The sequence below is a fragment of the Phascolarctos cinereus genome, unplaced genomic scaffold (assembly GCF_003287225.1).
Source record: "Phascolarctos cinereus isolate Bilbo 61053 unplaced genomic scaffold, phaCin_HiC Scaffold_1;HRSCAF=81, whole genome shotgun sequence".
Classification (NCBI taxonomy): Eukaryota; Metazoa; Chordata; class Mammalia; order Diprotodontia; family Phascolarctidae; genus Phascolarctos; species Phascolarctos cinereus.
Window position 1 is genome coordinate 153,019,903 of NW_027555514.1, and position 27,176 is coordinate 153,047,078.

Consider the following 27,176-nt stretch of genomic DNA (forward strand, 5'->3'; position numbering starts at 1 on the left):
TGTGCACAAAGGGAGACTGTTATTTTGATGAGGGTGGAGATACTGGGGCTCCTTAATCCTAGGCTCATATGTTAAACTCTCTGACTCTACAGGAATGGAGCAGAAGTATCTGTTTCATAATCAGTTGGTTAAATAGCATTTATTAAGTCCTTATGATATGCCAGGCACTGTGATAAGTGTTGGGGATACAAAGGAAGGCAAAAACATAATCTCTATCTCTAGGGGTTAGCATTCTAATAGGGAAGACAGCATGCTGGGGTGTGTGTGTGTGTGTGTGTGTGTGTGTGTGTGTGTGTGTGTGTGTGTGTGTGTGTGTGTGTGTGTGTGTGGGAGAGAGAGAGAGAGAGAGAGAGAGAGAGAGAGAGAGAGAGAGAGAGAGAGAGAGAGAGAGAGAGAGAGAGAGAGAGAATAAATAGAAGGAAATATCAGGGGGAAGTACTAGGAATGATGTTAGGGGCTAACGATAAAAGAAACCAAAAAACACCATTTTGGGAGTGAGGAGAATTCGGTTATATTTCTTATCATCTAACAAGGTAGCTGTGAGACCTTGGGCTAGTTATTTGACATCTCTGGATCTCAGGCTCCTACTCTGTAAAAGGAGGGAGTTGGACTAGACAGTCCATTCTGACTCTAATATTCTGTGATTCTATTTGATATGAAGAACTTGAATTCTGGAAAAGGAAAGAGACTGTTGGCTGAGAAAATTATACATTATTTGTATATTACAATATTATATATATATACACACACACACACACACACACACACATACATGTGTATATACATTTGTAGGTACATATGTATATGTATCTATATCTGATATGTACATAAACATGGTTACATATATACATACATATAGTAATTATATATAACATCTATAATGTCTGCTAAATATGTATCTGTGTGTATGTATATATATATATATATATATACATACACACATATATATGTGTGTATACACACATACATAGACTCTGTTTAGTAGTTGGGGATGTGTCTAGTGAGTTCAGCATAGCTGAGCACAAGAGCTATGAGCAAAAATTTCAGAATTCTCTTGCTTGTTTCAGTCTTGCCTGCCCATTTACTCATAAGTGGGCATGATTTTTACCTTACAGAACTTGCTCTTGGAAAATTTGGTCTTTCTCCTCTTCTGCTTTGTAAGTACAGACTTGCTCTAAAGATTGTGTGCTGTTCTACTTTTCTTTTTGGATTACAGCAGCCTTTGGCCATTACTAGTGAAATTTCTACTAGGAAATCTACTGCCTTGCATAGCTACAATTCGTGGAGCAGGCCAGGATGGAGGGTAGCACTTCACCTATTTGGTATTTAGGAAGATGAAAAGAATACACTCCTATGTGTGAAAAGGGGTAGGTTGATGGCTGTTTATTTAGTAATCTCCATATCTTCAGTTGGAAAATAAACCATATAACATGAATTAGGATCACAGGGTCTTTGTTATTATGCTGGAAGGTATCTTAGAGGTCATCCAATCCTCTGCCTTTTCCAATTTTTCTAGTGAGTAAATTGCGATTGAGAGAGGTTTTAAAGACTTATCTAATGTCACATAGGTGTTTTTCTGTCTCTTAATAGTCTTACTGTAAAGTTCAGAAGAACACTTAAAGCACACTTAAAACTGTGATGAACATAAAATCTATGTGGCACACTCTACTTTCATATTTGTACAAGCAAAATTTACTTTGCTAGATTAAAAGGATAGATTATGATAAGAAATGATTGTAGCATGGAAGAAATATGGTTTTCATTTTTGTTCCTTTGCAATTATGTTGTCAGAGAGAAAGGGAAGATGCTGGAACAGAAAGCTTAGGGATACAAAATCATCTGTCATTGGTTTTTCCCTGATCTAAAGATGAGCTTGAGAAAAGACACCATATTAGTAACACATTTAGAAATGACTCACCTTGCTGCTGTGCCTTTTTTTGCTCACAGAGGGCGATCCTGGTTGACCAGGACTGGGAACAGCACTGGATGCACTCGATGTGGGGCCTGAGTGATGTGATCCTTTTTCAACAACTGAAGAAAGAACCAATGGTGACTGCTGGAGAGAAACTTTTTGAAGCTCAGCGGCCAGCTGCTTTGGGTCCACTCCAGGAGATTTTGCTTTGTCTACTGCAATAAGATAAAAACAGCTTTATGTACTAAGTACATGTGAACGAAATTGGCTTCTGTGTCATCCTCTACACCATCACTATTAGAACTCTGTGTATCAAAGATAAAATGTCAACCTTTAGTTGATTAAAAGGAAATTAGTATAGTATAATCCTTGCGGGGTCAGGAATGCTTTCATTTTTGCTGTACTTAGAAAAATGACCATTTCTCTCATATTAATAACCAATTATTGAATTGGGCCTATGGTTTTTCCAATTCTTCTACTTCCTCATTCAGAAATCAGCCCCTGTAGGTTATTCAAGCAGCCTTTGAATTGTAGGGCTGATAATGAGAGGAAAAACTCAGATCTATTCAAAAGGTAAAGAAATTTTAATTAAGGTGAATTGATGGATTCTGGCCCATTGTGTTTTACTAAGGTCTGAGAAAAAATGGATTCTCCTTTTTGTTTAGATTGCCTTAGATGGGGTGATATGAATATAGCTATGTCTCTTTGACCAAGACTGAGTGATCAGAGTCATGTCCCCCAGACCCTCATTATAATAAGCCCACCTCATTATAATATTCATTCTCTCATTACTTGTTAACAATCAGAGTTGACTGCTACCCTCAGAAACATCCACTCTTCCAAAGGCATATATAAGTATTGAGTGGATTCCATGATGGGTCTTTGGTATTCAAAAAATCCTCTTCTATTCATTATTCCTAGCATGATTAATAAAATGATTCATTACCCAGAAATTATATCTCTTGAACTTTTTTTTTAATATGTCACAGTATGCCCATTGCTAGCAAAGCGTCTGACTCATGGTAGGCACTTAATAAATCCTTGTGGGTTAACCAATTAATTATATCTCTCATATAATTTACTCTCATTCTCCTTTGCCCCTTCATGTGCTTCTTGAGAATTAATAATTTTATGGCATTCAAAAGAAGTTTAAGGTATAAAAGAGACTGAAAATTGGAATGAACATAAACTGCTGCCTTTCAAGAGAGAAGAAAATGTACAATGTGGAATCAATGGGGTAGTTCTTTCTTGCCCCTGGAAACATGCTGTATGTGATTTTGGTTTTATTATGAGTCTAAAGAGAGGTTGGATGGTGTAATAGATAGAGAAATGGCCTTGGAGCCTCGAAGACCAAGGTTCAAGTCCTACCTCTGCCAAACCTACTGGCTATGTGACCCTGGGTAAATCACTTAAACTCTCAGTTCTCCAGACAACTCCCAAAGATTATAAATTTCAGAGAAGATGCTCACTTGCATTGGTAGAGTGACTGTCCTCATCTAAGAAATCCCTCTATGAAATCATAGGTCCAATCCCCATTCCGATGAAACTAAATCTGTTCCACCTTTTTATATTTAAGGGATTTGGTTTCTAGGCAATTGGAAATATACCATTTTCACCTACCAGCCTTTGGTGGTTCATGTAGTTCCAGATGCTGGGGATTCTCAGAATCGGAGAGCATGTTGATATCCCTAAGGAAAGCAAAAGAAGCCTGAGACAAAAGGCCCTTCCTCCTTGTCACCACAGTCTTTTCTTTAGGTAGATAAATGAAAAGTGATCAATGATATATAAAGCAACTCCCAAGCATAACTCCCTTCTGTAATTAATACATATTTGCAGTGCTGTTAAAAAAAGTCAAGTAGCTGATAAAATGATTCTTTAAGGTGAAATCTTTAATGGAATAAATGCAAGTTCATATTGAAATGTTGCAAATATTGCTAGGTCAAAATTAGTGTGAATAATAAATCCCCTGTAGGGATGGCATATATTCAAATTCACACTGTTTGAAGCTATAATTATGTAAAATATAGTCACTTGTTGTCTCCCAAACAGAAATGTGCAGTGTGGATTTGATAGTGCTGATAATTAAATGAGATTCATTATTTGCACTAATTGGAACCTAGATGGACATTTCTCATGGATTATGAGTTATAACCTTCATCTAAATGAAGCATGTTTAATAGAAGACATAAAAGGGAAGAACTGTTTGACATTTTGTTGCAAATAAAATTGAATTCATTTTCTCTATGCTAAAGAGCTTTTGTTTTATAACAGACACAAGAAACAACTACAGCTTTATTTTCTAATTACATGTAAATACAGACAAATTCTACGAACTGGCAAAAGTTTCCACCTTAACAACTTTAAAGAAAAATAAGACATGAAAAGCCAAAAAAAAATGGAAACATAAAGGTGGGGAAAAACTCACAGTCTTACACATATTTCTGCTTCCCCACTTTGTTGATTAATGATACTCTGGACTTCTTCATAGGTTTTAGAAGTCAGGGGAATTCCATTCCATTCTAACACTTGCATTCCTAGGAAAACAAGGAAAGGAATAGGTTTAGATAACTTTCATACTTCTAGCATGTATTCCTTAAGAAATATTTCTTTTCCTAAATGTAAGCAACTCAGCACACACTTCCAGAGAATCTCAACTCAGTGGTTTCTGGAATAATATTTATCAAAGCCATTGCACAGCATGAGAAAACCATTAGATCTGGTCTCATCAACTTACCATACCACATAAGGATATCTGGCTGGGCATACAAACTTTTGTCCTTTCTTGTGGAGGCCCAAGTCTGTCAGATAGCAACAAACATACATTGTATTCCAGCAGATATGAAGAAAATGCTATAAAAATACCTATCAGTCCTTTTTTGGTTTCAACAAAGTACAACCAACACCAGTCTTCCCTGAGACACAGGGATGTGTAAGTACAATGTAAGTATTCCTTGGTGCCCCGGCTGCTTTATCATGCGGTATTGGAACCTCACCCTAAACCCTTCCAGGACAGAACTCTTTATGTGATGAAACTACATGTGTGACTTCAGATCAGTCACTGTTAACAATCCAGTACTGTCTGTTTTAGAGATGCTCATATACTTATTCATAATCGCAGGTTATACTATTAACAAAGTCAATGTATTCTAGAAGTGTCAAAATTCTATACATCATCTAGTCATCAAAAGAATGACGTTTTGTTGTTGTATTATCTGATTTGGGGAAACTTCAGAAGAGTCCATGTGAAATCCCTTATCATCTCTTCTACCCACCCAGCACTCCCATTCACTAAAAAAGGAAGAATTGAACCGTTAAACATTAGGAATGTAATGAACTCAAGCCACCAAATATTGATTAAGTGCTTACTATGTAGCAGACGCTGTATTGAGTATTGGAGCAAGAAAGAAATGAAAAGCAGTCTTTGACCTCAAAGAACTTATAATCTAATGAGGGAAGGTAACACATACACAATTATGTTTTACCTAAATATCTGTCTGTCTTCCCATGTGTCTATTTTACAAATTGTCAATCTCAGAAGAATGGTATTAACATTAAGGAGGACTGGGAGTGGATTCTTGATGAAATATTAGCTAAGACTTGAAATAATCCAGTGAAGTCAGGAGGCAGAGAATTTGAGAGAGAATTCTGGGTATGGGTAACAGCCAGCTATGTGTTGGAAAACACATTACTCATTGCAAATAACTATTATTTTCTCACTACAATAAATTGGAAAGAAAATCCCACACAACCACAGTCATCAAAACAAAATGTTGATAGTAAAACTCATAATTTTATTAAAACTCACACAAGGAAACTTTATCCTCTAATAGGCCTTATATTTGTTTCAGTAGTCCCAAGTTGCTAACAGCACATACAAAATGAGAAAATATTATAAAAACTAACAACTATCCCCCCAAAAAAAGAAAAGTACAACACAGTGAATACATAAGATACAATATGTGTTTTTGGTCAGCAAAAGATTTATTATTATGCTATTATAATATGGAAATTATATTATCACATTTCTTTAGGAACACATTCGATGGGTAATGAAACAGCTTCACATTTCTCCTTTCCTTTTTCTCAGCAAGAATTTCTTCCCAAATGTGAAACTAATTTTCCAAAACCTCTTATCTAACATAATACAAAGTATATATATCATCTGATCAAAACAGAAAAGTATTTTTTCATTATCATTAGTAAAATTATAAGAAGAATAATTAAAAAAACTAGGATAATGATTCACCATTTCCCCAACTATATGAAAGGCCTATTCTTTTTAACACAGAAGTGCTACTTCTGTGACATGTTCCAACCCCCCTTCTTCTCTCTACTCATGTAATCCTATACATTTTTTGTTACACATTTAACAACATTCAGCTGTGTCAATAGATTTCACCAAACTGTTCCTTCTACAACTGTAAAAATACTACAGAACAACAGGAACAACAACAACAACAACAACAACAACAACAACTTGCCCGCTTCTTTATTTTCCAAGTTATATCCTGTGGCATTTAGTTTATGGAAGCTCCATTAACCAGTTTGTCATCTAACAAAGATTATTAACTACATGCTATGTGGTAGGCACTGTGATAAGCAGTAGGGATTTAAAAAAAAAGCCAAAAACACAGTCCCTACCCTAGAAGGGCAGCTAGGTGGCAGAGTGCTGGCTTTGGTGTCAGGAAGACTCATCTTTCCGATTTCAAATCTGGCCTCAGATATTACTATCTGTGTGACCCTGGGCAAGTTACTTAACCTTGTTTGCCTCAGTTTCCTCATCTGTAAAATGAGCTGAAGAAAGAAATGGTAAACCACTCCAGGATCTTTTCCAAGAAAACCCCAAATGGGATCATACAGTCAGACATGACTGAAAAACAACTGAACAACAAAAACCCTCAAGAAGCTCAAATTCTAATGGGGGATATGACAAATAACATATACCACATGCTTATAAAAATCTACCTAGTGTTGAAATTATAATCAATTCTGGGATAAAGCTAGAAGGAAGTTAGTTAAGGTCTTGTCATTAACTAGCTACCTGATATTGAATTTTCTAATCTATAAAACTGGCATTATACCCGACTAAGCTCTCCTACTATTGTGACAATTTAATAAGATCATACAGACATATAGATATGTAGCAGTATAAAAGGGAACTATTGCTATTTATGCTGTTTTACAGTAATGAATCTTTATGTGTTTAGATAACAAGATAACTTTAAAAATTATGTAATTCAGGAAGCAGTCCTAGAAGATGATATTAACTTGAATGAGCATGAAAAATTCATTATACAGTTTTGGTTATATGGACTTGGGGAAATGGAGGAATTCACAAGTGGTTTCATTTTCTTAGTAATTTGGAAAACAAAATTATTTGCTGAAAGGGGAGAGGTGGCAGATGACTTTATGTCTGAGTCATCCAACATTACACAGTCTATAGTGGAGTTAAAAAAAATTACCTGGGGCCACTTGAAGTATTTTATTTATGTAACCATGTGTCCTTGAAAGAAATACACTGTGGAGAAAAGCTATATAAGCTAAATATATGTGAGTCATCATTAATCATACCATTCCATAGCTCACTGGTACCCTCATTTTAATGTGTTAAAAATAAACCTGAAAAAAATGGGTAACTAAATCTTGGAAAATGTCATTTGATAATAAAAATGAATTTTACAAATCTAAGGGGACTGTACACATCACTGAATATTCTAATATAATTGAAATTTTGAACATAATAGGATCAGGATATATTCACTGAAAAATCTCCATAGAAATGAGTATAAAGGCTGCTTCATAGCCACAAATCAAAAAACATTTTATATCTTGATGTAACATGTGAATATCATCTCTATAGGATAAGAGCCCTCTAATGATACAGTGAGAGAAAGGGAGTATAAATAAGCTTCACTTTTATAGAAAATTGAATCTAAAATAGACAAAAGACAAAATAAAACAATAAAAAGTCTTTTTTTGGATTTCTGTCTATCAATGCTTTCATATTCAATAGATATTAAAATGCAATTCTTCCTACATAAAATATTTTTCTCATACCTACAAAACACAATGAATATGAGTACCAAGCACACTTGTATATTCTATGCCCATAGTAATTAAGAAAAGGACATGACACGATCAGGTGAATCAACTTTAATGAATGAATAAATGAACATTTCATAAATTACGAACTGCTAACTTGGATGGAAAATAAGAATAAATAAATAATTTTAATAAATGAATTAATACATATTTTATAAATAAGCTATTACTAATGATGGAACATAAAGAGCATCTCTCTTTACTAACATCAAAATGTGTTTGAATCAACATGTAAATATTCATAAAATTATTAGTCATAAGATTTACTTCAATATTGAGAAGACAGATTCTTCTCATCATTTTAGGTATGTATATTTTTGAATTCTAAGAGATTAAAGTATATCTATGTCAAAAGCAGAGGCTTGTATCTTCTCAATCTTTTTAGTTCTGCATACATCATAGAAGAGTATACAGAACAGATACTTCATAAAGATTAAATTGAATTGAATAACATGTTAAAGAAAAAAAAATCCTTGATGTTAAAAACATGATACAATTTTCTTTTTTCTTTTTTTTTGGTTTTAAACATTTATACCAATTCTTGGTTTCAATTTCCCAAGACATATTCAGGATTTATATAAATTCGACTAGATAATATTCTTTTACAGAAGTAGAGGAATTATTCTCTTAATAATCAGAGATTCATTGTTCATGGTGAACTGCACTAACATAATAAAAATATTACCAAAATTAACCTACACATTTGGTACTACATAAATCAAACTATAAGGGTTCATTTATATAATAATAACATAAGCCATCTAAAGAACAAAAGATCAGGATCATGGGAAAAAATGAAAAAAGTATGGAGTCTAGTAGTAACAGATTTCAAAAGATACCTTTGCTCACATGTTTATGACTGTGTTGAGTTGTCAATCTATTAGCTGAGTGAGGTTCTGTACTGAAAGCTGACTTCCATATAACATCATAATTCTGGAGGAAAATATATCCATATAGACACATGCAACATATAATCAGCTTGATAAATGTATTTCAGTACACATATGTATATAAATATATTCACACATTTCATATTGGATATATATGCATACAGGTAAATGCACAAATGTGTATGTATGTGTGTGTATCTATATACATACACATATACACACACATTGGATGCTATAATTATAATCTTAGAGATTTCCCCAGGGTGCTGAGAGGTTAAATGAATTTCTCATGATGACATAATTGGTATATGTCAGAGGCAGGAGTATAAAAGAGGTCTTTCTGACACTAAAGCTAAACCTCTCTATGCTCTGCAGCCTCTCCAAACTGCATTACTGAGCAATTGTCATTCAGAGTTTTTGATACTGATTAAGAAATCAAAAGTTAATCAGGAACAGGACAGAGAAACAAGACCTGGAAGCAAGTGAACATAGCCTTGTGTTTGATAAACCTCAAGACACAAGCTACTAGGGAAAAGGGGAAGAGGGGTAATTCTCTATTTGTCAAGAATGACTGGGAAAACGAGAAAGCACAGGAGTATCTTATACCACATACAGCAATAAACCCTAACTCGATCTACATTTTATCAAAAGGTCATATCATTTAAAAATATAAACTAAAAGTACTTTCTGTATCCTTTCATAACTATGGTTAAGGAAAGGATTTATAATAAACTAGAGAAGATCTCAAAAGAGAAAACAGATCATTTAAGTGATCTAAAATGAGAGACACTGGCAAAGTATATAGAGAGCTTGCCCCAGAGTCAGATAGACTTGAATTCATTCCTTTCCTTTAGCACAGAATGCCTCGGTGAATCTGGGAAACTCAAAACCTCTCAGTTCCCAAGGCAACTCTCTAAGAGCACTGGCTTCAGAACAGAAGCTACTCTACATGGTTGGAGGGAGCTTCTTCACAGGAAATTTGTTCCATGAAATAATATGTCTAGCCCAAAAACAAAATTAAAAGGCTTTCACATTAATAAACTCAATGCAAGAGAAAATATAGAATTAAAAAGTTCACATCAAACTTCTTTGATAAGTCTGATATATGTAAGATACATAGAGGATTGATTTAAGACTGAGTCATTCATTCTTCAGTAGATAGTTGGTCAAGTTGTATAAATGATTTTCAAAAGAAGACACAAAATACCAACAAGTATACAAATATGCTTCTTCACTAAGAATACAAGAAATGAAAGTTAAAACAACTCCAAGGTTTTAAGTCATATCTATCAAATTGAACAAAGATGTCAATGGGGGAGAAATCATCAGTGGTGGAAGGAAGCATGATTAATTAACATTAATATATTATCAGTAGAAATGTGAACTAGTTCAATCATTCTGAAAGACAACTTGGAATTAGATAAGGACTGTCAATATACTTTATACTTTTTTATTAAGTGATTCTACTACTGGGTATATATTCCAAGTAAGTCAAAGATAGAAAAAAAAAAAGATCCTTTACATACCAAAATATTCACAGCAGCATTTTTTGTGTGATAGCAAAGAACAACAAGAAATCAATGAGTACTGCACTCCTGGAGAATGTCTGATCAAATTTTGCTATATGAATTTAATGTAATATTATTACATCATAAAAAATTATAATTATGAATAACTCAGAGAAATTTTAGACTTGTATAGATTGATATAAACTGAAGCAAGAAAAGCCAAAACAATGTACACAATGACTATAACATTGTAAATGAAAACAATGTTTAAGCACTTCTAAATGTGATGATTGATATTTTCCCAAAGGATATAGGATCAAACATAATTGTTTTTTTAGTTAAATAGGTAGACAATTAGGGATTCAGAATGTCACGTATACTGTCAGATATAGTCATTACATTTATTGGCTTTAACTCTTTTTCTATGGTATAAAATCATTTAGAAATTTCTTTGGTTGTTTTTGGTTTTTCTTAATGCATCAATATAACTTTTTTCAGAGCATGAAAAAATTACAATCACATCAACAACACAGCTGTAGTTGAATGAGATGAGCCTACATTGCTGATTTACCATTTACCCTGAATTTCACATAAAGCAATACAAAACAAGATGATTTGCTGGCAATCAACAGGATGTCTCCCAGAAGTCAGGCAAAAAATAAAGTAGGTGAAGTCAGTCATTCATGCTAAATTCCATTTAACTCTTCTGTCATTTCTTCTTCTTTCAGTTAGTGTTCTGTCCCCTTATTACCAAGTGTCTACAGGATTTATGTTGATTTCTAGATTCCAATATCACCTAATAGGTAGCATTAAATTAATTCTGAACTCTCATCTAAAACTTAATATTAGTAAAGGAATTTACCAGGATCATATTTCTGATATATTATCTTATACTTTGCAATGTTATGTCTCTTTCCATGTAAACTGATTTATCCTTTGTCTCATTCCCAGATGTCTATACCCCCTATACAGTCTAATTAAATGAAATCTGAATCCCCATCTAAAACTCAATCTTAATAAAGGAATTTACCAAGATTATATTCTCTGTATATTACTTTATGTTTTGGTATAATCCTGTCTATTCCCATCCAAATTAATTTATTCAACAACCAATTCCTTGGGCTTTTCATGCTAAAAAATGAATCTATAATATTTTAATTGGCTAAAGTGTCTGGCTGAGAACTTTCAGCATGCTGAAAGGGCCAGGATTGTCACCTAATTTCATCAGCTCAGCCAGGCAGCTACTGAGAGCTAATCCCACATATGTATATAGTTTTGAAATATGTATGTACATCTCAACATCCTTCTTCACAATATGTATAGCCACACTATAAAAGTATTTAGCAACAATAAATGGCCAAAATATAGGAATTAATCTAGATGACCTAGAGACTCCTTTCAACTCTGTGATTCTGTAATTTGATAATGTCAAGTAATGAAGAGTAGAGACCTTTTCTAGAGCATTTCTTCTTCCACATAGAAAATTGGCTCCCATAGAAAATAAGAAAAAATAGACATTTTTGAGAGTAGAAGTGATTATCAATTTATGCATTAGTCTGCATATGTTTACAATAAATTCTGAGAGTTATAAAAATCTGAATTGTGTGATTTTTAAAATGTGGGAATAGCAAATGAATTATATATGATAAATATTAGCCTCTTTTTATAATTTCTTCCTCTTGGAAAGGAGGAGGGAGGGAGAAAGGAAGGGGAGGAGGGAAGAAGGAAGAAACAGGGGAAATGTAGGGGAAAAGAAGAGACTGACAGAGACAGAGAGAAGCATATATTGTTGTGTAATGATTTCTTTTTCTAAAGAATGCAAACCACTTGCAGCCATATTTTCTCTAAGAACCTTTAAAAATGTGCCAATTTTAGTCTCTTTTTACAAGGGTAAAGTCAACAAACCAATTTCAGGAAAAGATTGCAAAGAATCAATCATATTTAACTAACCATATGTGAATAATCAAAAATACTAAAAACCATAATGATTAGGTCAAGTTAAGCTGATTACCCTACACCTTTACGTTAGTAACATCTCCAAATTCTCTGTATTTTCAGTACAAAAACAATTTATAAGAGACTGCTTTAGATATGTATATGGCAGAACTTGTACAGTACCCAAGTCTAGCCAGCTGTTGTGCTCAATTATACTTTTAATATTTTCATGCAGCTTTTTAAAATAAGAATTTTATCTTTAGTGAGAAAAAGGGGAAAAGCAGTATCATTCTAAAAATATAAAGCAGAATCATATAAATGCCTTTCCGTTATATATGGTTCAGAATACTCATTCTACTCCTTTAGGCTCAATTTCAAGTATGAATGAAAGGTCAAATGGCATATTGCCACTTCTTTCAACTTGGATTTTGAAAATATGCATCTCATTCACAAAAACTGCCAATGTTTTAACATCATACACGGTTCTAGTTCTGAGCTTTATAAAAAGGCCATTAAATATCAGAAGCACAAGTAAAGGAAATCATCATAGCTAAGCCACTTCTTATCATACATTCCAAATAGGAGTTTAATTAAAAAGCATAATACAAATTATTATATTTAACTGAACTGAAAGCTCAATGTTTCTTTTTTTCTCTAGAGAAATGTTAATCAACTAAAAATACAAAAATAAGCAGAACTTAAACCATGGTGTAAAAAAAAGCCACAAATAAACAGAAGCCAAGCTGTGAACCCTAACATATGAAGTATATTCTTTGAAGTAAATATTTCGATAACCCATTCTAGAATACTAATTTCAGACTCAACCTTCTGCTCTATATAAAACAACTCTTCTTATATTCCTTTGTTGCTATAAAAACATTAAAGTAAGGATGGATACAATAACTCAAGTCAAATCTTCCTTTTTGTTGGAAACTAATTTTCCCAAGTAATCAGTAGATATGACAATAATGTTAAACTTTAGGACTGGGTCTAATTTATTGATTGTGAGCAGTCTACTTCTGTACCATGAACAGGCTATAAAATAGAATGATTAATATTGTCTTTTATAATTCATCTCTTATGTCACTTTAAGGGTTAATTTCATGGCAAAATAAATTATGCAGTATGGGAGAAATAAAAAAAGGTAATTCATTCTTAATTTCTTCTTTTAAATGTAGTTTCCATTCCTCTTTGGTAAATAAATAGCGCAAATCTAATTTTTGACATAAACTTAGAAACAAAATGAAAGTATGTGTAGAGAATTTCAGAAGTTTGAAATTGTTTATAAAACAACATAACTAAGCCTGTGAATTAGGAAACCTACACAGGTATTGGTGTTAGGACATATTGGACAAGGAAAGACTTGGGCTCATAGTATGATAGATTTAGAGCTATAAGGGATCTTTGAGATCATCCAGGGGTAGGGAAACTGTGCCTTGAGGCCACATGCAGCCTTCTAGGTGTTTTTACAGACCAAGTACTTTTATTTAGGGGGTTTGTTCTGTGAAGTTTGGATTCAGTCAAAGCATTGCACTTGAGGACCTAGAGGGCCACATGTGGACATTAGGCCACAGGTTTCCCACCCCTGATTCTAGTCCAACCTCATTATATTATAAATGAGGAAATTAGGGTCCAGAGAGATTAACTGACTTGAGAAAAAGTGACTACTTGGGAAGCTCTTACTATAGTATAGGAATGAAATTATAAGGAACTGAGTTAGGGTAGCAACAATGGAAGTGGTAAAGAGGAAATGACTATATGTGTGTGTATGTGTGTGTGTGTGTGTGTGTGTGTGTGTGTGTGTGTATATGTATATAAAGATGAATGTACATGCATACTTCTTTAGGTTTATCCTTCATAATGTCACATGCATACATATATACACAAACATACATATATCTTCTAATTGGATGGGAAGATTTATGAATGAGAATCCTGAAGTGTCAAGAAATCAGCAAAATGAGGTTTCCACTTAAATGTTTAGGAGTCAACAGAAACAAAGACATTGGAAAGAACAGGTTTGGAGGAAGACAAAGAGTCTGCGATAGAACGAGTTTGAGTTATCTAGTTAGAGCTATCTATAGGATATTTGAAGATAAAGAAGTGGAGCTCAAGACTGGAGATTCAGATTTTTGAGTCATTCACATAAAGGCTTTAATTGAGACTGAGTGGATGCAAATAGTAAGTGGCAATATGTTGAAAGAAAAGACAGAGTCTTGAGATGCCCATACTTAAGAGACTGGAGGAGAAAGAAGAATCAGCAGATTCAATTAGCTAGGAAGAGAATCAAGACAGAAGGATGGACAACAAAGAAGGAGTGATTGGCCACTGAAATTGTAAATTAAGAGGTAGCTGATTATAGAGAAAATACTTTCAGCAAAAACTTGGGGACAGAAGCCAGATTATAGGGAATTGGGGAAGTGACCATGGGTGTGAACTATTCTCTATAAAAGTCTAGCATGAAGTATAAGAGAGAAAAAGATCGGTTAGAAAGTAGAAGGTTGATGGGGAAAAAAAACATTAACAATAACAAATGGAATTTTCGATTTGGAAAGAAATTTAGAGAAATGACTTCACTCTTCTGAATACCTGACTCCATCATTCAGTACATTTTTTAAAAATCTCTGTTAATTTATGACTTTATCTCCAACCTGAAATCTTTTCTTCCTTCTCAGTCCATCAGTAAGTCAATAAGTCAATAAGCACTTGTTAAGTGCTTACTATGTGCTGGCAAGAGAGATACAAAGCTCTCCTGGTTCACTCATTTCACTATGCATCAGTTCATGTAAGTCTTTCCAGGTTTTTTTGAAATCTGCCTTCTCATCATTTCTTATAGCACAATAGTATTCCATTACATCCATATACAAATAACTTCTTCAGCTATTCCCCAATTTATGGGCATCCCCCCAATTTCCAATTCTTTGCCACCACAGAAAGAGCTGTACATTTTTGTACATGTGGGTCCTTTTCCTATTTTTTCCCTTGATAATTTGTTCTTAGTTTTCAACATTCACTTCCTGGACTACTATGATAGCCCTCTGGTTGATTTCCATTCCTCACACCTTCCCCACTCCAACCCATCCTTCACTCTGATCCCAAAGTGATTTTCCTGAAGCATAGAAATGATGTCCTGCCCCTACCCTATATACTCCAATAGCTTCCTAAATCTTATGGGAACAAATATAAAATTCTCCATTTGGCATTTAAAGGCCTTTACAATCTGGACCCTTCTTACCTTTCCATTATTTCTGCTCTATTCACTTCTGGCCTCTTCACTGTCTTTTGTACATAACACTCCATCTCTTGACTCTGTGACTTTTTTTTTTTTACCAGCTATCTCCTATGCCTAAAATTCTCTCCCTCATCACTTCCACCTCTTGTCTTCTCTATCCTCCTTCAAGACTACACCCAAATCAGGGGCAGCTAGGTGGCTCAGTGGATAGAGTCCAAGTATGAGGTGATGAAGGTAGGAGTTAGAAAGGTAGGAGGAGAAACAGGAGAGATTATTGTCATGAAACTTAAGAAGTGAATGGTATCCATAGAAGGTATTATCAAAGCCTGAAGATAGATGGAGAAAGATGTACAATGAGAAAAGATGCTTAGATTTTGCAATTAGGAAGCCATTAGCAACTTTGGAAAGAGGAATTTCAGCTGAATGATGAGGTCAGGAGACAGAGTGCTTAAAATTTAGATACAGGTGGTGAGAGGAGAAGAAGTGGAGGAACCTAGTGTAGTTGGCTTTTTCAAGGAGTCTAGACAAGGAGAGGAGGTCTATACAATGAGACCTAGTGGGGATGATCATATAAAATGATTTTTTTTAAAGGGTGGGGGAGACATAAGTTTATAGATAACAGAGGAGGACCCAGGTGATAAGCCAAGATTGAATAATGAGAGAGAGAGAGAGAGAGAGAGAGAGAGAGAGAGAGAGAGAGAGAGAGAGAGAGAGACAGACAGACAGACAGACAGACAGACAGACAGACAGACGGACAGGCAGACAGACACACATGGAGACAAACAGAGAGTCAGGGACAAAGAGAAAGAGTAAGACTGAGAGGATAATAATGAAGTCAATCTCTTGTACAAAAAGGGATGGAGTGGGATCAGTGGTGCATGTTTTATCAATCATTCAAGGTTTTTCTCATGTTAAAGTCCTGGGATCTAGTGTAGAAAAGGGCCTTGCAGATCATCTTGTCCAATCCATTTGATATACATAGGCAGAAAGCTGGGTCTATAAAAATTAAATGACTTGCAAAAAGTCACATTTATGATAAGCAGCAGAGTTAATATTTGAGCCAAGATTCACTCTCTCTGAAACCAGAACTGTTTTCACAAGATCATACTGCCCATGTATTCCATAAAATCTCTTCCAATAACATTAAAACTCTTTGTATGGGGGTCATAGAATTTACAGTGTATAACGTACAACTTTGCATATCATTACAGTTTCTTTTTACATACAGCTTTGTGTTATTCTCTCCATATATCATGTGAAATCTTATCTCCCCACACAGATGAAGATCCCCCAATACCTAGCTTTGAAATTTTATATCACCATATTTGTTTTTACATTTTAACATGACTTGAATATAAATGTTTTATTAACAAGTATAAATAATACATTATTTATGGGTATTCAGTTGTAACCACGTAAATAAGATTAATCTCAATAACGAATCTCATGTATGTAGTACCATCATGTTGACAAAATGCTCTGTTGCAACAACTGTATGAGGTAAATACTGTTTGCATTAGTAACCCTACTTTATGTGTAAGGAACCCATGGTTTCATGAAGTGGCATTCCTGCAGTCACACAGGTAGCAAGTAATAGAGCCACATCAGATTAGAACTAAAACATCTGGTTCAACTTCCTGATGTGCCACTGGCAGCACTGATAGAGCAGGTCCACGTAAACGCCCTGTAATAAATGCCATGGATAATTTTGTATTTCTCTTCCCTTTCTCCTCCCACCTGATTTGATGGTATATGAGTAGTCATAGCATTTTCCAGATCCCTAACACTTCCTTGAAAGGATGGACTTTATTACAAGAAACAGGAAGATATAAGGAATTACATAATCATTTTCAAAGATTTTTCCTACTCAGGTGCAATTTGAATCAAATAAACATTTGTGGGGAAATACATCGGAGAATTCAGTTGTCCTAATAAATCTATGCTTATATAGGTTATGCACTATGTTGATCCTTAATGGCTGGCCTTTTAATGCTATGTATACATTTGATTCTGTAGAGAACGTTTGTACCCCTTTTTCTTGAGTTGATTCCATATGAGATCACTCAAAAGCTTTTAAAATTTTGTTAAAATACCCAACTACATTCTACCCACAATTACTTCTTTTAGATTTTAAATCTATAGAAATATATAATAAACAGATCCTTATCTTCTCCTCTGGAGTACTGTTAGTATAAAGCTTTCAACCAGATGTTAAAGAATATTTAGGTAGGCTACATCATGGCAGATATGCAGAATCTTGGAAAAATCCAGATTTCTTTTTTATTGCTTTTCAGTTTCCATCTGGCAATATTCTTGGCATCATTTAGACACTTTCTTAATTTGGTAACTACTGGATGAAAATAAATAGCTATGTTAAATCTGAAGTAGGTAAGATTATTCCCATGTTACAGATGAGGAAAATGAGCCTGGAAAAGTTTAAGTGGCACATTTATTAAGTTACTGAGGCAGGATTCAAACTTGTCTTCCTGATTCCAAGTTAAATTCTCTATTCACAGTGCCATCTAGCTATAGAATTTCTCTGCTTGTCACTTCCCTATTGATAGAATCATGCTAAAGAATATTCCAGCAAATTATATTTCTAGGTTTAAAATAAAATCAAACGTGCTATAGCAAAGAATCTTTTATGATATTGGAACTTAAAAGTGATAGAGATGGCATTATTAGTTAAGACAATTTTAATAATTGAATAGGCAAACAAATAAGTCTAAGAGGCTTGAGAAGAGTAGCAGTCTATCAACTCTGCCCTAGTCCATCCCTCCCCACTTCAGACCACAGGTCCTAGTTCAAACCTAATCTCCTTAGCTAACACTCAGGAAAAGTACAACCTTTGTATTTAATTTTATTACTCTGTAAACAAATGTTTGTTATAGTATAGTTTATGACTACATTAATTTGGACAAAACCTTGGTTAGATCATCTCTTCTGAAGCAGCAATGCCTATAGTATGTATTCATATAAGACCTTGGCAGTCACTGAATCTCTCTGGACCACAGTTTCCTCATCTGTACAATGAGGTAGCTGGACAAAATGACATCTATTGCCCCACTGTTTTGTATGTTAAAGATACAAGATGGTGATTGAAAATCTGAATCTACTTTAATGGTTACTGATCACATTAATGTGGGTATTCTCTCTCCTTTCACATATATCAAGCTTTTCACTCTCACTATATTGTTCATATTATTGTTCATATTATTCTATCTCTCCATTGGCTTTTGAATCACGTGTGACTTTGATCATTTAGAGGTTTTGTTGTTCTGTGATTTACAGCCATATCATATCACTGGGACAAACTTGAGGGTAAAAAGATGAGCTTTTTTGATGGGTAACAAATTAGGATGAGAACCTAAAATGAATGAGAATTTCAACTCCTTAAATACACTCAAGTATCCTATTTTTCTTTTATTCACTTCTGGGTCCACGCTGTTCTCCAACTACAGTGCCTGTCCAAGTCACAGGTCTTGATGAACTTGTTAGACTGGCTATCTAACTACATACAATATTCTGGACAAATTGGTACTTCTCATTTATTATAGTTTTCCTTTAGGGATTCTTATGCCAATCTTTGCTGAGCAATAAAAGATCTCATTAGAAAGCCCCTATAATGTTCTAGGGCTTGACGCAATCAAGCCAGTGTCATCTATGTCATCCTCTATCACCGCTTATGTTAACTTCATGGCTATTTGCTGACAGCAGTTTTGTAAATGCAATCTAACATATTTTTGTTATTTACCACTTTAAATCAGTATTTTTCACTATAAAAATGTTAGTTGAAAAGAAAATCATTAATCAAAATCAATAGGGAATTTTTGTGGTAGAAATTCCCATCACTGATACAAACCAGTGAGTTGTCTATAAGTTATAGATGTAGAGTGTTGCCTGGGGTACTAAGAGGATAAATGTCTTGCCCGAAATTACCATAGAGCTACCTAGATGAATAAAAAGTTGGACTTGAACTCAAGTTTTCCTGACTCAAAGGTCATCCCAATAGCCATTATGCCACACTGCCTCTCTACTAGTGAAAGCATATAATTTTCAACATAATTACCCTGAACCCCCACCAAAAATGCGTCAAAATGAATAAAAATATAACTAAGCAATAGTAAGAGAAGATGGAAATACCTTTATATAAGAGAAACAAACATTGTATTTAACAATTGAAGACTGAACTACTCCTGCTTACCTTAAATATCTTCACTTTCTCCAGAATGAAGTACAACCAGAGGGAACAAACTGGAAGAAAACATCAATCCTACCTAACCAGGTTATCAAAAAGAGATACAAATGCATGTGTATTTATAGGTGGGGTAAACCCAGAGTTGCAGATTTGGAAAGAGTGGAATAGGCTTCCATAACTAAAAGAAAAAGTCTATAAACCTACTAACACCTTCTCTCTCACACAAAGTCTATGCAGGATAAAATATATGTGGAAGAGAAAAGTATAGGGTCCAAACAGTGATGAGGCAAGCCTGATGCAAACTTAGGACAAAATAAATAGGCTGAACGACAATAAAATCCAGAGAGAAATACTGAGTATTATTACCTTGGCTAGATTACCAGTTGATAAGCCAATAGTGAGACTCTTAAAGAAGAAAAAATGACCAATCATTAAAAAAAAAAACACAAGACAACTAATAGGTGTTATGATTTAAAGGAAAGTAAACAAGAAAAATTCTGTGAACTTCCTAGAGATTATGGGATGACAGTAAGAAATGCCAGAATTATTCCAAAGAGGCGAAAAATTTAAATTAACATATTAGGATGTGAATTAAGTCACAAATATGGTTCCTTAAAGAAGAAATAGATTAGACAAACACCAATGTAGACAACTTAGACCATGTAATGCAAGATATCTCTAAAGCAGTACTGACTCTCAAAAAGAGAATGAGAGATTTGAAACTCAAAAATACACATGTGGAAGAAATTTGGCAGAAGAGAAGACAAAAATACACTAATTCTCTCTTAAATGGTGACTGAGCTTGAAGGCAAGATGTGTAGAAATGTTTTAATGAACACGTCTCCAAGAAAATCATGAAAAATTAAAAAGCAAGAAATAATATGAATTTTCTAGACATTTTAAAAACAAACTATGAAGTGCTGACTGCTAGAATCTGTGTTTCAAAGGTATAGGGAAAAAAAGTTTGAAACCATAATGCTTTGGGGGTTTAAATTTCAGAATTTCAGAGGGGTGGGGAAAGGAGGAGAGCTAGAGGGAGAGGGAGAGGAAGAGGGAAAAGAAGAGGGAAAGAAATAGGTACAGGGAGAGGGAAGATCCAAGAGTAAATCTTTTTATTATTATGGAAATCTGATTTTAAAGTCCAATAGTAATACACATACATAAGGAATCAGAAGAGATTAAAATGTGATGATCTGAAAACCAAAAGGTATATATGCCCCTTCCTGCAAAATAATAGAAATCTGAACCTAACCATAAATTCTCCTGTGCTTCAAGGGCCATATAAAGCTACTTTTACAAAAACATTTTTTGATTAAAAATCATCAAAAGAAAGGGGGAAAAGTGATCATCCAGAAGGGGGAAAAATGGTCTAACAAGTTACGGATAATTTAGGGAATCAGGAGAAGAGAAGGAGGAAGAATTGCATAGCCCATGGGCTGAGAGACAAGAGATTATAAGAGAATCACTATTGTGTGTAGTGAGTATAAGAAGTGAGTAAGAGGGATATTAATTGCCTTGGGAAAATGGGAGGTAAGTAATAATGGGCATATGGTCATATACTCTCCCTTATCCTGTACATGAACAGAAAGTGAGTAGTAATCTTTTCGCTTTCTTGACCAGCATAAGAAGATATAGCAGTAGAGGTATGAGGGGATTGGGTGGGAATCTGGCCTTGTTCATGAAGGAAAAAAAAAAGGCAAGAGTACCAATGAATCATATTCCCATAAGGTGAGGAGAATTTTAGTGACCTCATACAAAGCTTCTTTTAGGTTTATTGGACCATAGAAGACCACATTCTTCCATAAAGTTTCATGCTTCCAAGCATTGCATCACACCAAGAGAGAGGTATGTAGAGCCACTAGGGTATGGCCAGCATTTGTACAAAAAGGGAGGGAACTTTGAACCCCTAGTAGGATATACCAGTGTTTTGAGAGATGGAAGCCAATTGTAAGGGAAATGTCTAGAACCAGAAAATTTAAACAAAAGAGGGTGAGAAGAGAAAAGCTACATAGTAGAGTGAAAAAGAACACTGTCTGCAGCTTAATAAGACCTGGATTCAAATCCCTTCTCTGATAGTTTCTACGTATATGACGTTGGGTTTATCTTCCCCAGGTACCAGTTCTCTTGACTGTAAAATGAGGGGGAAGTATTAGATGACCTCTGAGGTCCTTTCCAGCTCCAGAACTATTAACCTACAACTAACATAAAATCAGCATAAGCAAAATAAATCACAATGACAAACTGATGACTTAAAGGGGAAGGAGGGAAAATTAATACCAAAGATATAAATGGGAGATAATGCAAATATAATTATAACTTTTAAAGTAAATTGATTAAACTTGATATTAAAATGAAATAGAATACAGGATGGATAGATAAAATATAACAATGATTTGCTGCATAAAAGAAAAATATGAAAAATAAATCACAAGTGAAGTAAAAATGAAGCTAGAAAAAAATTGTGTCACTTTAAAAAAAAACTAGGAGATGAAATTGCCTTTCATAGGAAGCAAAAATAAAAGTTAAATGTGTCAAGAAAGATAAACAAGGAAACTATGTTTAAAGGCAATATTGATAATGATACAAGATAATCATGAAATATATATTTAAAAATGGTATAGCATCTAAACATATCATTAAATGTTAAAAAGACATTAATGGGAAGACAATTACAGAATTCATTCACACTCCTCTCTTAGAGCTAGATAAATTTAACAAAGAAACAAAAAGAAAAGTATAGAACTGAATGGGCTGTTGGAAAAGATAGATTGGAAGACATAGCAATTTTAGAATAGGGACATTAAAATATATTGATAAATTTCATATGGCATACACTTTTCAAAAGAGGGACCATGTTCTAGAGCACAGAGAAAACATAAGTAAATAAAAATAGGGCAGAAATCTGTAAGAGACCATACTACAATAAAATATTAATTAATATAAGGAAAATAAGCAAAAAAAGACCTAAATTAAAAGAAACTTCCTGAATAAGAAATGATTCAAAAACAAATCATAGAAACAATTAATAACTATGTAAAAAGAGAATGATAAAAATGAGACAACATACCAAAATTTTTTGGATGCAGCTAAAGTAGTCCTCAGAGGAAAAATTATATCTCTGAAAACATACATTAACAAAATAGAAAAAAGAGAAGATTAATGAACTGAACATATTATTTTTTTAAAACTAGAAAAACAGCAAATTAAACTGAAAAATAAAACAAAAGAAGAAATCTTTAAAATAGATGAAATAGGATGCAATAAAAAATAAGAGGCATATAGAATTGCCAACTACAAATTAAAACAGCTGGTTCTATGAAAAAAAAGTGATAATCATTTTTCTGGCCTGATTTTTTAAGAAGTGGGTAATACCAAATCACCAAAACAAATAATGAACATAATAGAAATATAATTAACTATCTGAAGCATTTTTTTTTGCAAGGGGAGAGGAATTTCTAGACCTTTGATTTCACAAATATAGGCTATTCCCATTGTGGAGACTCCCTCTACCCGACGCAGATCAACCACTTACTGTTATTTATAAATCTAGAGAGTTTCCTTAAAAAAAATACTATGTATTGCCAATAAAACTTGGTATTTAAAAAAAACATAATGAATGAAATGCAAAAATGCCCAAGTATACAAAATAAGAAATAAAAATCTTAACCCAATCTCATTTCCGAGATTTAGCAAATTATAAATTAACCACAATATAAAAAAACCCTTGTCCAGATATATTTACCAGTAAATTTTTATCTGTTATGGTATCAGCGAATACTTATACCACAAAAATTAATTCTCAACAACTAAAAAAGTATTCCACTAAAAACCTTTTATGGGTTAAATATAGCCCTAACATCAAAAAGCAAACAAAACACAATCTCATTCATGGATTGATAAATCAAAGACAGATAATATAGACTAAAATCATTACTGTATATTGATGTAAACATTTTAAATAAAATCCTAGCCAAAAAAAAGACCTTAGCAACATATTCAGTAAAATATTAACTATGGTAAAATGTATTTATGGCATTTGCAAAAGAATGGGAACATCAGGAAAATAACACAAATAATTTTAGTAAAATTAAAACAAAACATAACATGTTCATATCATTTAATACAGAAAAAGCATTAGATAAAATACAGTACTACTTCCATATCTTAATGGAAGTAGTAAATCACATTAGTGCCCCTTCTTTAATGATCAAAATTACATAATTTAAACTAAAAGGTACCATTATTTGCAATAGAGAAATATAAGAAACTTTCTTAGTAATTTAAAATATTAATCATGGCTCTACCCACACTGTTACACTTCTAGAAAAGTTAACAATAATAATGATAGGAGATAAAGGCATGGACCTTAGGAAAGAAAAACAAACCCTGAAATTACTCATTACTCAGACAACCTAAGAGAATCGATAAATAAAATAATTGGGGAAATTAATAGCTTCAACAAAGAAGTAGAATAAAAATCAAATCCCCAAAAAGATCATCATAAATTCTACATAAGAACAAAGAATAGGAGGAAAAAATAGAAAGAGAAATTGTATTTAAAATAACTGCAAGATAGACAAAGTAAATAAGTGTAAATCTATCAAGGCGCACTCAAAAATAAATACGCAAATTAATTTTTATAGAAACAAATCAAGTCATTAAAATTAGATATATTTCTTGCTAATGATTGAGCTGTTTCAATACAATAAAAATGAAAATAATTCCTGAACTCATTTACAGAGTTTGTATTAAACCAATGTGTAGAAATTACTATATAGAACTAGACAAAAATGACATTGATTTGGAGGAGCAAAAACTAAAGAAACTCAAGGAACATATTAAAAAAAAAGAGAGGGAAGAAAGTCACCACAAATGAAGATGAAATTAAAACAATTATTAGAAGCCATTTTACCCAATTATATTCCAATAAAACTGACAATCTACGTGAAACAGAAGTGAAAGTAGAAAACTTAAATAATCCTATCTTAGAAAAAGAATTCAACAAGCCATAAATGAGCTCCTTAAGAAAAATTCCCCAGTACTGGATGAATTTACAATTGAATTCTACCTATTATTTAAAGAAAAACTAATTGTAATGCTTTATAAACTATTTGAAAAAATAGGCAAAGCAAGAGTCCTACCAAGTGCCCTCCTTGACACAAATTTGGTTTTGATACCCAAATTGAGTAAACATAAAGAAAGAAAACCATAGATCAATGTCTCCAACGAATATTGATGTAAAGATTTTACATAAAATGCTACCAAATAGATTACAGCAATAGGTCACAAAGATAATACACCATGACTAGGTGAGGTTTATAACAGGAAAGCAAAGCTGCTTCAATATTAGGAAAACTATAAGCATAATCAACCGTATCAATAAGGAAAAAAATCTTGTAATTATATCAATAAAATCAGAAAAAAGCTTTTGTCAAAATACAACACCCATTCCTATTAAAAACACTAGCAATCAAAGGAATAAATGAAGCTTTTCTTAAAAAAGATAAGTAATATCTATCTTAAACCAAGACCAGGCATTATCTGTAATGGAGAAAAATAGAAGCCTTTCCTATCAGATCATGGTGAAGTAAAAATGTCCATTATCACACTAATATTATTCAATATAGCTTTAGAAATGCTAACCATAGCAATAACACAAGAAAAAATAAATTGAAGGAGTAAGAATAGACAATGAGGAAACAAAACTACTACTTTTTGTAGATAATACCATAGTATGCTTAAAGAGTGCTAGAGAATCAACTAAAAGAAAGTTGAAAAATTAACATTTTAATAAAGTTGTGAGATATAAAATAAATCCACATAAATCACAAACATTTCTACATATTATTAACCAAACCCAGCAGAAAGAGATAGAAAGAGAAATTCCATCTGAAATAATTACTTACGGTATAAAATACTTGAGAGTCTACCTGCCAAACCCCCCCCCACACACACACAGGAACTATATGAACACAATTATAAAACATTCTTTACACAAATAAAGGAAGACTTGAACAACTAGAGAAATATTAATTGCTCATCAGTAGGCCAAGCCAATATGATAAAAATGACAATATTACCTAAATGAATTTACTTATTCAGTGTCATTAAAATAACAAGAAATTATTTTTTAGATCTAGAAAAGTAATAACAAAATTCATCTTGAGGAACTAAAGGTCAACAATATCAAGGGAATGAATTAGGAAAAAAGTGAACTAAGGTTGCCTAACAGTACCAGTTCTCAAAATATACTACAAAGTGATAATTGTCAACATAATCTGGTACTAGACAAGAAATGAGTGTTTGATCATTGGAATAGATTAAGTAAACATTATACAGAAATAAATGACCACAGTAGCCTAGTATTTGATAAACCCAAAGATCCCAGTTATTGGTACATGAACTCATTGTCTGACAAAAAAATTTCTGGGAAAACTGAAGAGTAGTCTGGTAGAAACCAAGCATAGACCAATATACAATACTTAGTACCAAGATAAGTTCAAAATGGACACATGAATTTTAAGTAGTTAACACACATCAGATTGGCTAACATGAAGAAAAGAAAAACAACAAATACCAGATGGGATATGAAAAAAAAAAAGCAGATGCCCCAAGACACTAGTGGTGGAGGTGTGAACTCCTCCAACCAATTTAGAGAACAATCCATAACTAAGCCCAAAAGGCAATAAAACTATGCACACTCTTTGACTTAGCAATACCACTACTCAGCCTGTAAATCAAAGAGCAAAGGAAAAGAAAAACTCCCCATAAGTACAAAAATATTCAGGGCAGTTATTTTAGTGGTGGCAAAGAACTAGAAATTGAGGGGATGCCCATCAACTGAGGAATGGCTGAACTAGTTGTATTATATGATTGTGATGCAATACTATTGTGTTGGAAGAAATAATGAATGGCATGGTTTTTAGAAAAAATGGTGAAGACTTGTATCAGCTGATGCAAAATGAAGTGAGTAGAATGAGAACATTTTACTAACAACTATATTATAACCAATAATCAACTATGAAAGACTTAGCTGCTCTGAACAATACAATACAATACAATGATCCACAACAATTGCATAGGACTCATGATGAAAACTGATATTGACTGCTAGAGAAGGAACTGATGAACTTTGAGTGCAGAGTGAAGCATAATTTTTTATCTACTTTTCTTGCCATTTTATTATAAGATAACAAATATGAATGTGTTTTTCTTGACTTCGTATATGTAATGGGTATCGTATTTCTTGCCTTCTCGATGGGTCGAAAAAATGGAGGAGGGAGAGAATTTGAAATTGAAAATAAAAATAAATTGAAAACTAAAATTCAAAAAAAGTTTATTTAAAGAGCAAAAAAGGCTTTAAAAAAGGAAGTTCTTGGTGATGGTCATTAACTAGACC

General features: G+C 33.3%; 1 protein-coding gene across 1 annotated transcript in view; it reads right to left on the bottom strand.

Moving 5' to 3' along the window:
* LOC110206947 (protein piccolo-like) overlaps positions 1 to 27,176 on the bottom strand; it is a 127,473-nt gene that overhangs the window by 32,106 nt on the left and 68,191 nt on the right. The window contains exons 6-8 of the mRNA XM_020984464.2: positions 4,338 to 4,446; positions 3,533 to 3,600; positions 1,919 to 2,127 (exon numbers count right to left, since the gene is read on the bottom strand). Of these exons, the coding sequence (XP_020840123.2) occupies positions 1,919 to 2,127; positions 3,533 to 3,600; positions 4,338 to 4,446 (386 nt within the window). The remainder of the gene's footprint in view (positions 1 to 1,918; positions 2,128 to 3,532; positions 3,601 to 4,337; positions 4,447 to 27,176) is intronic.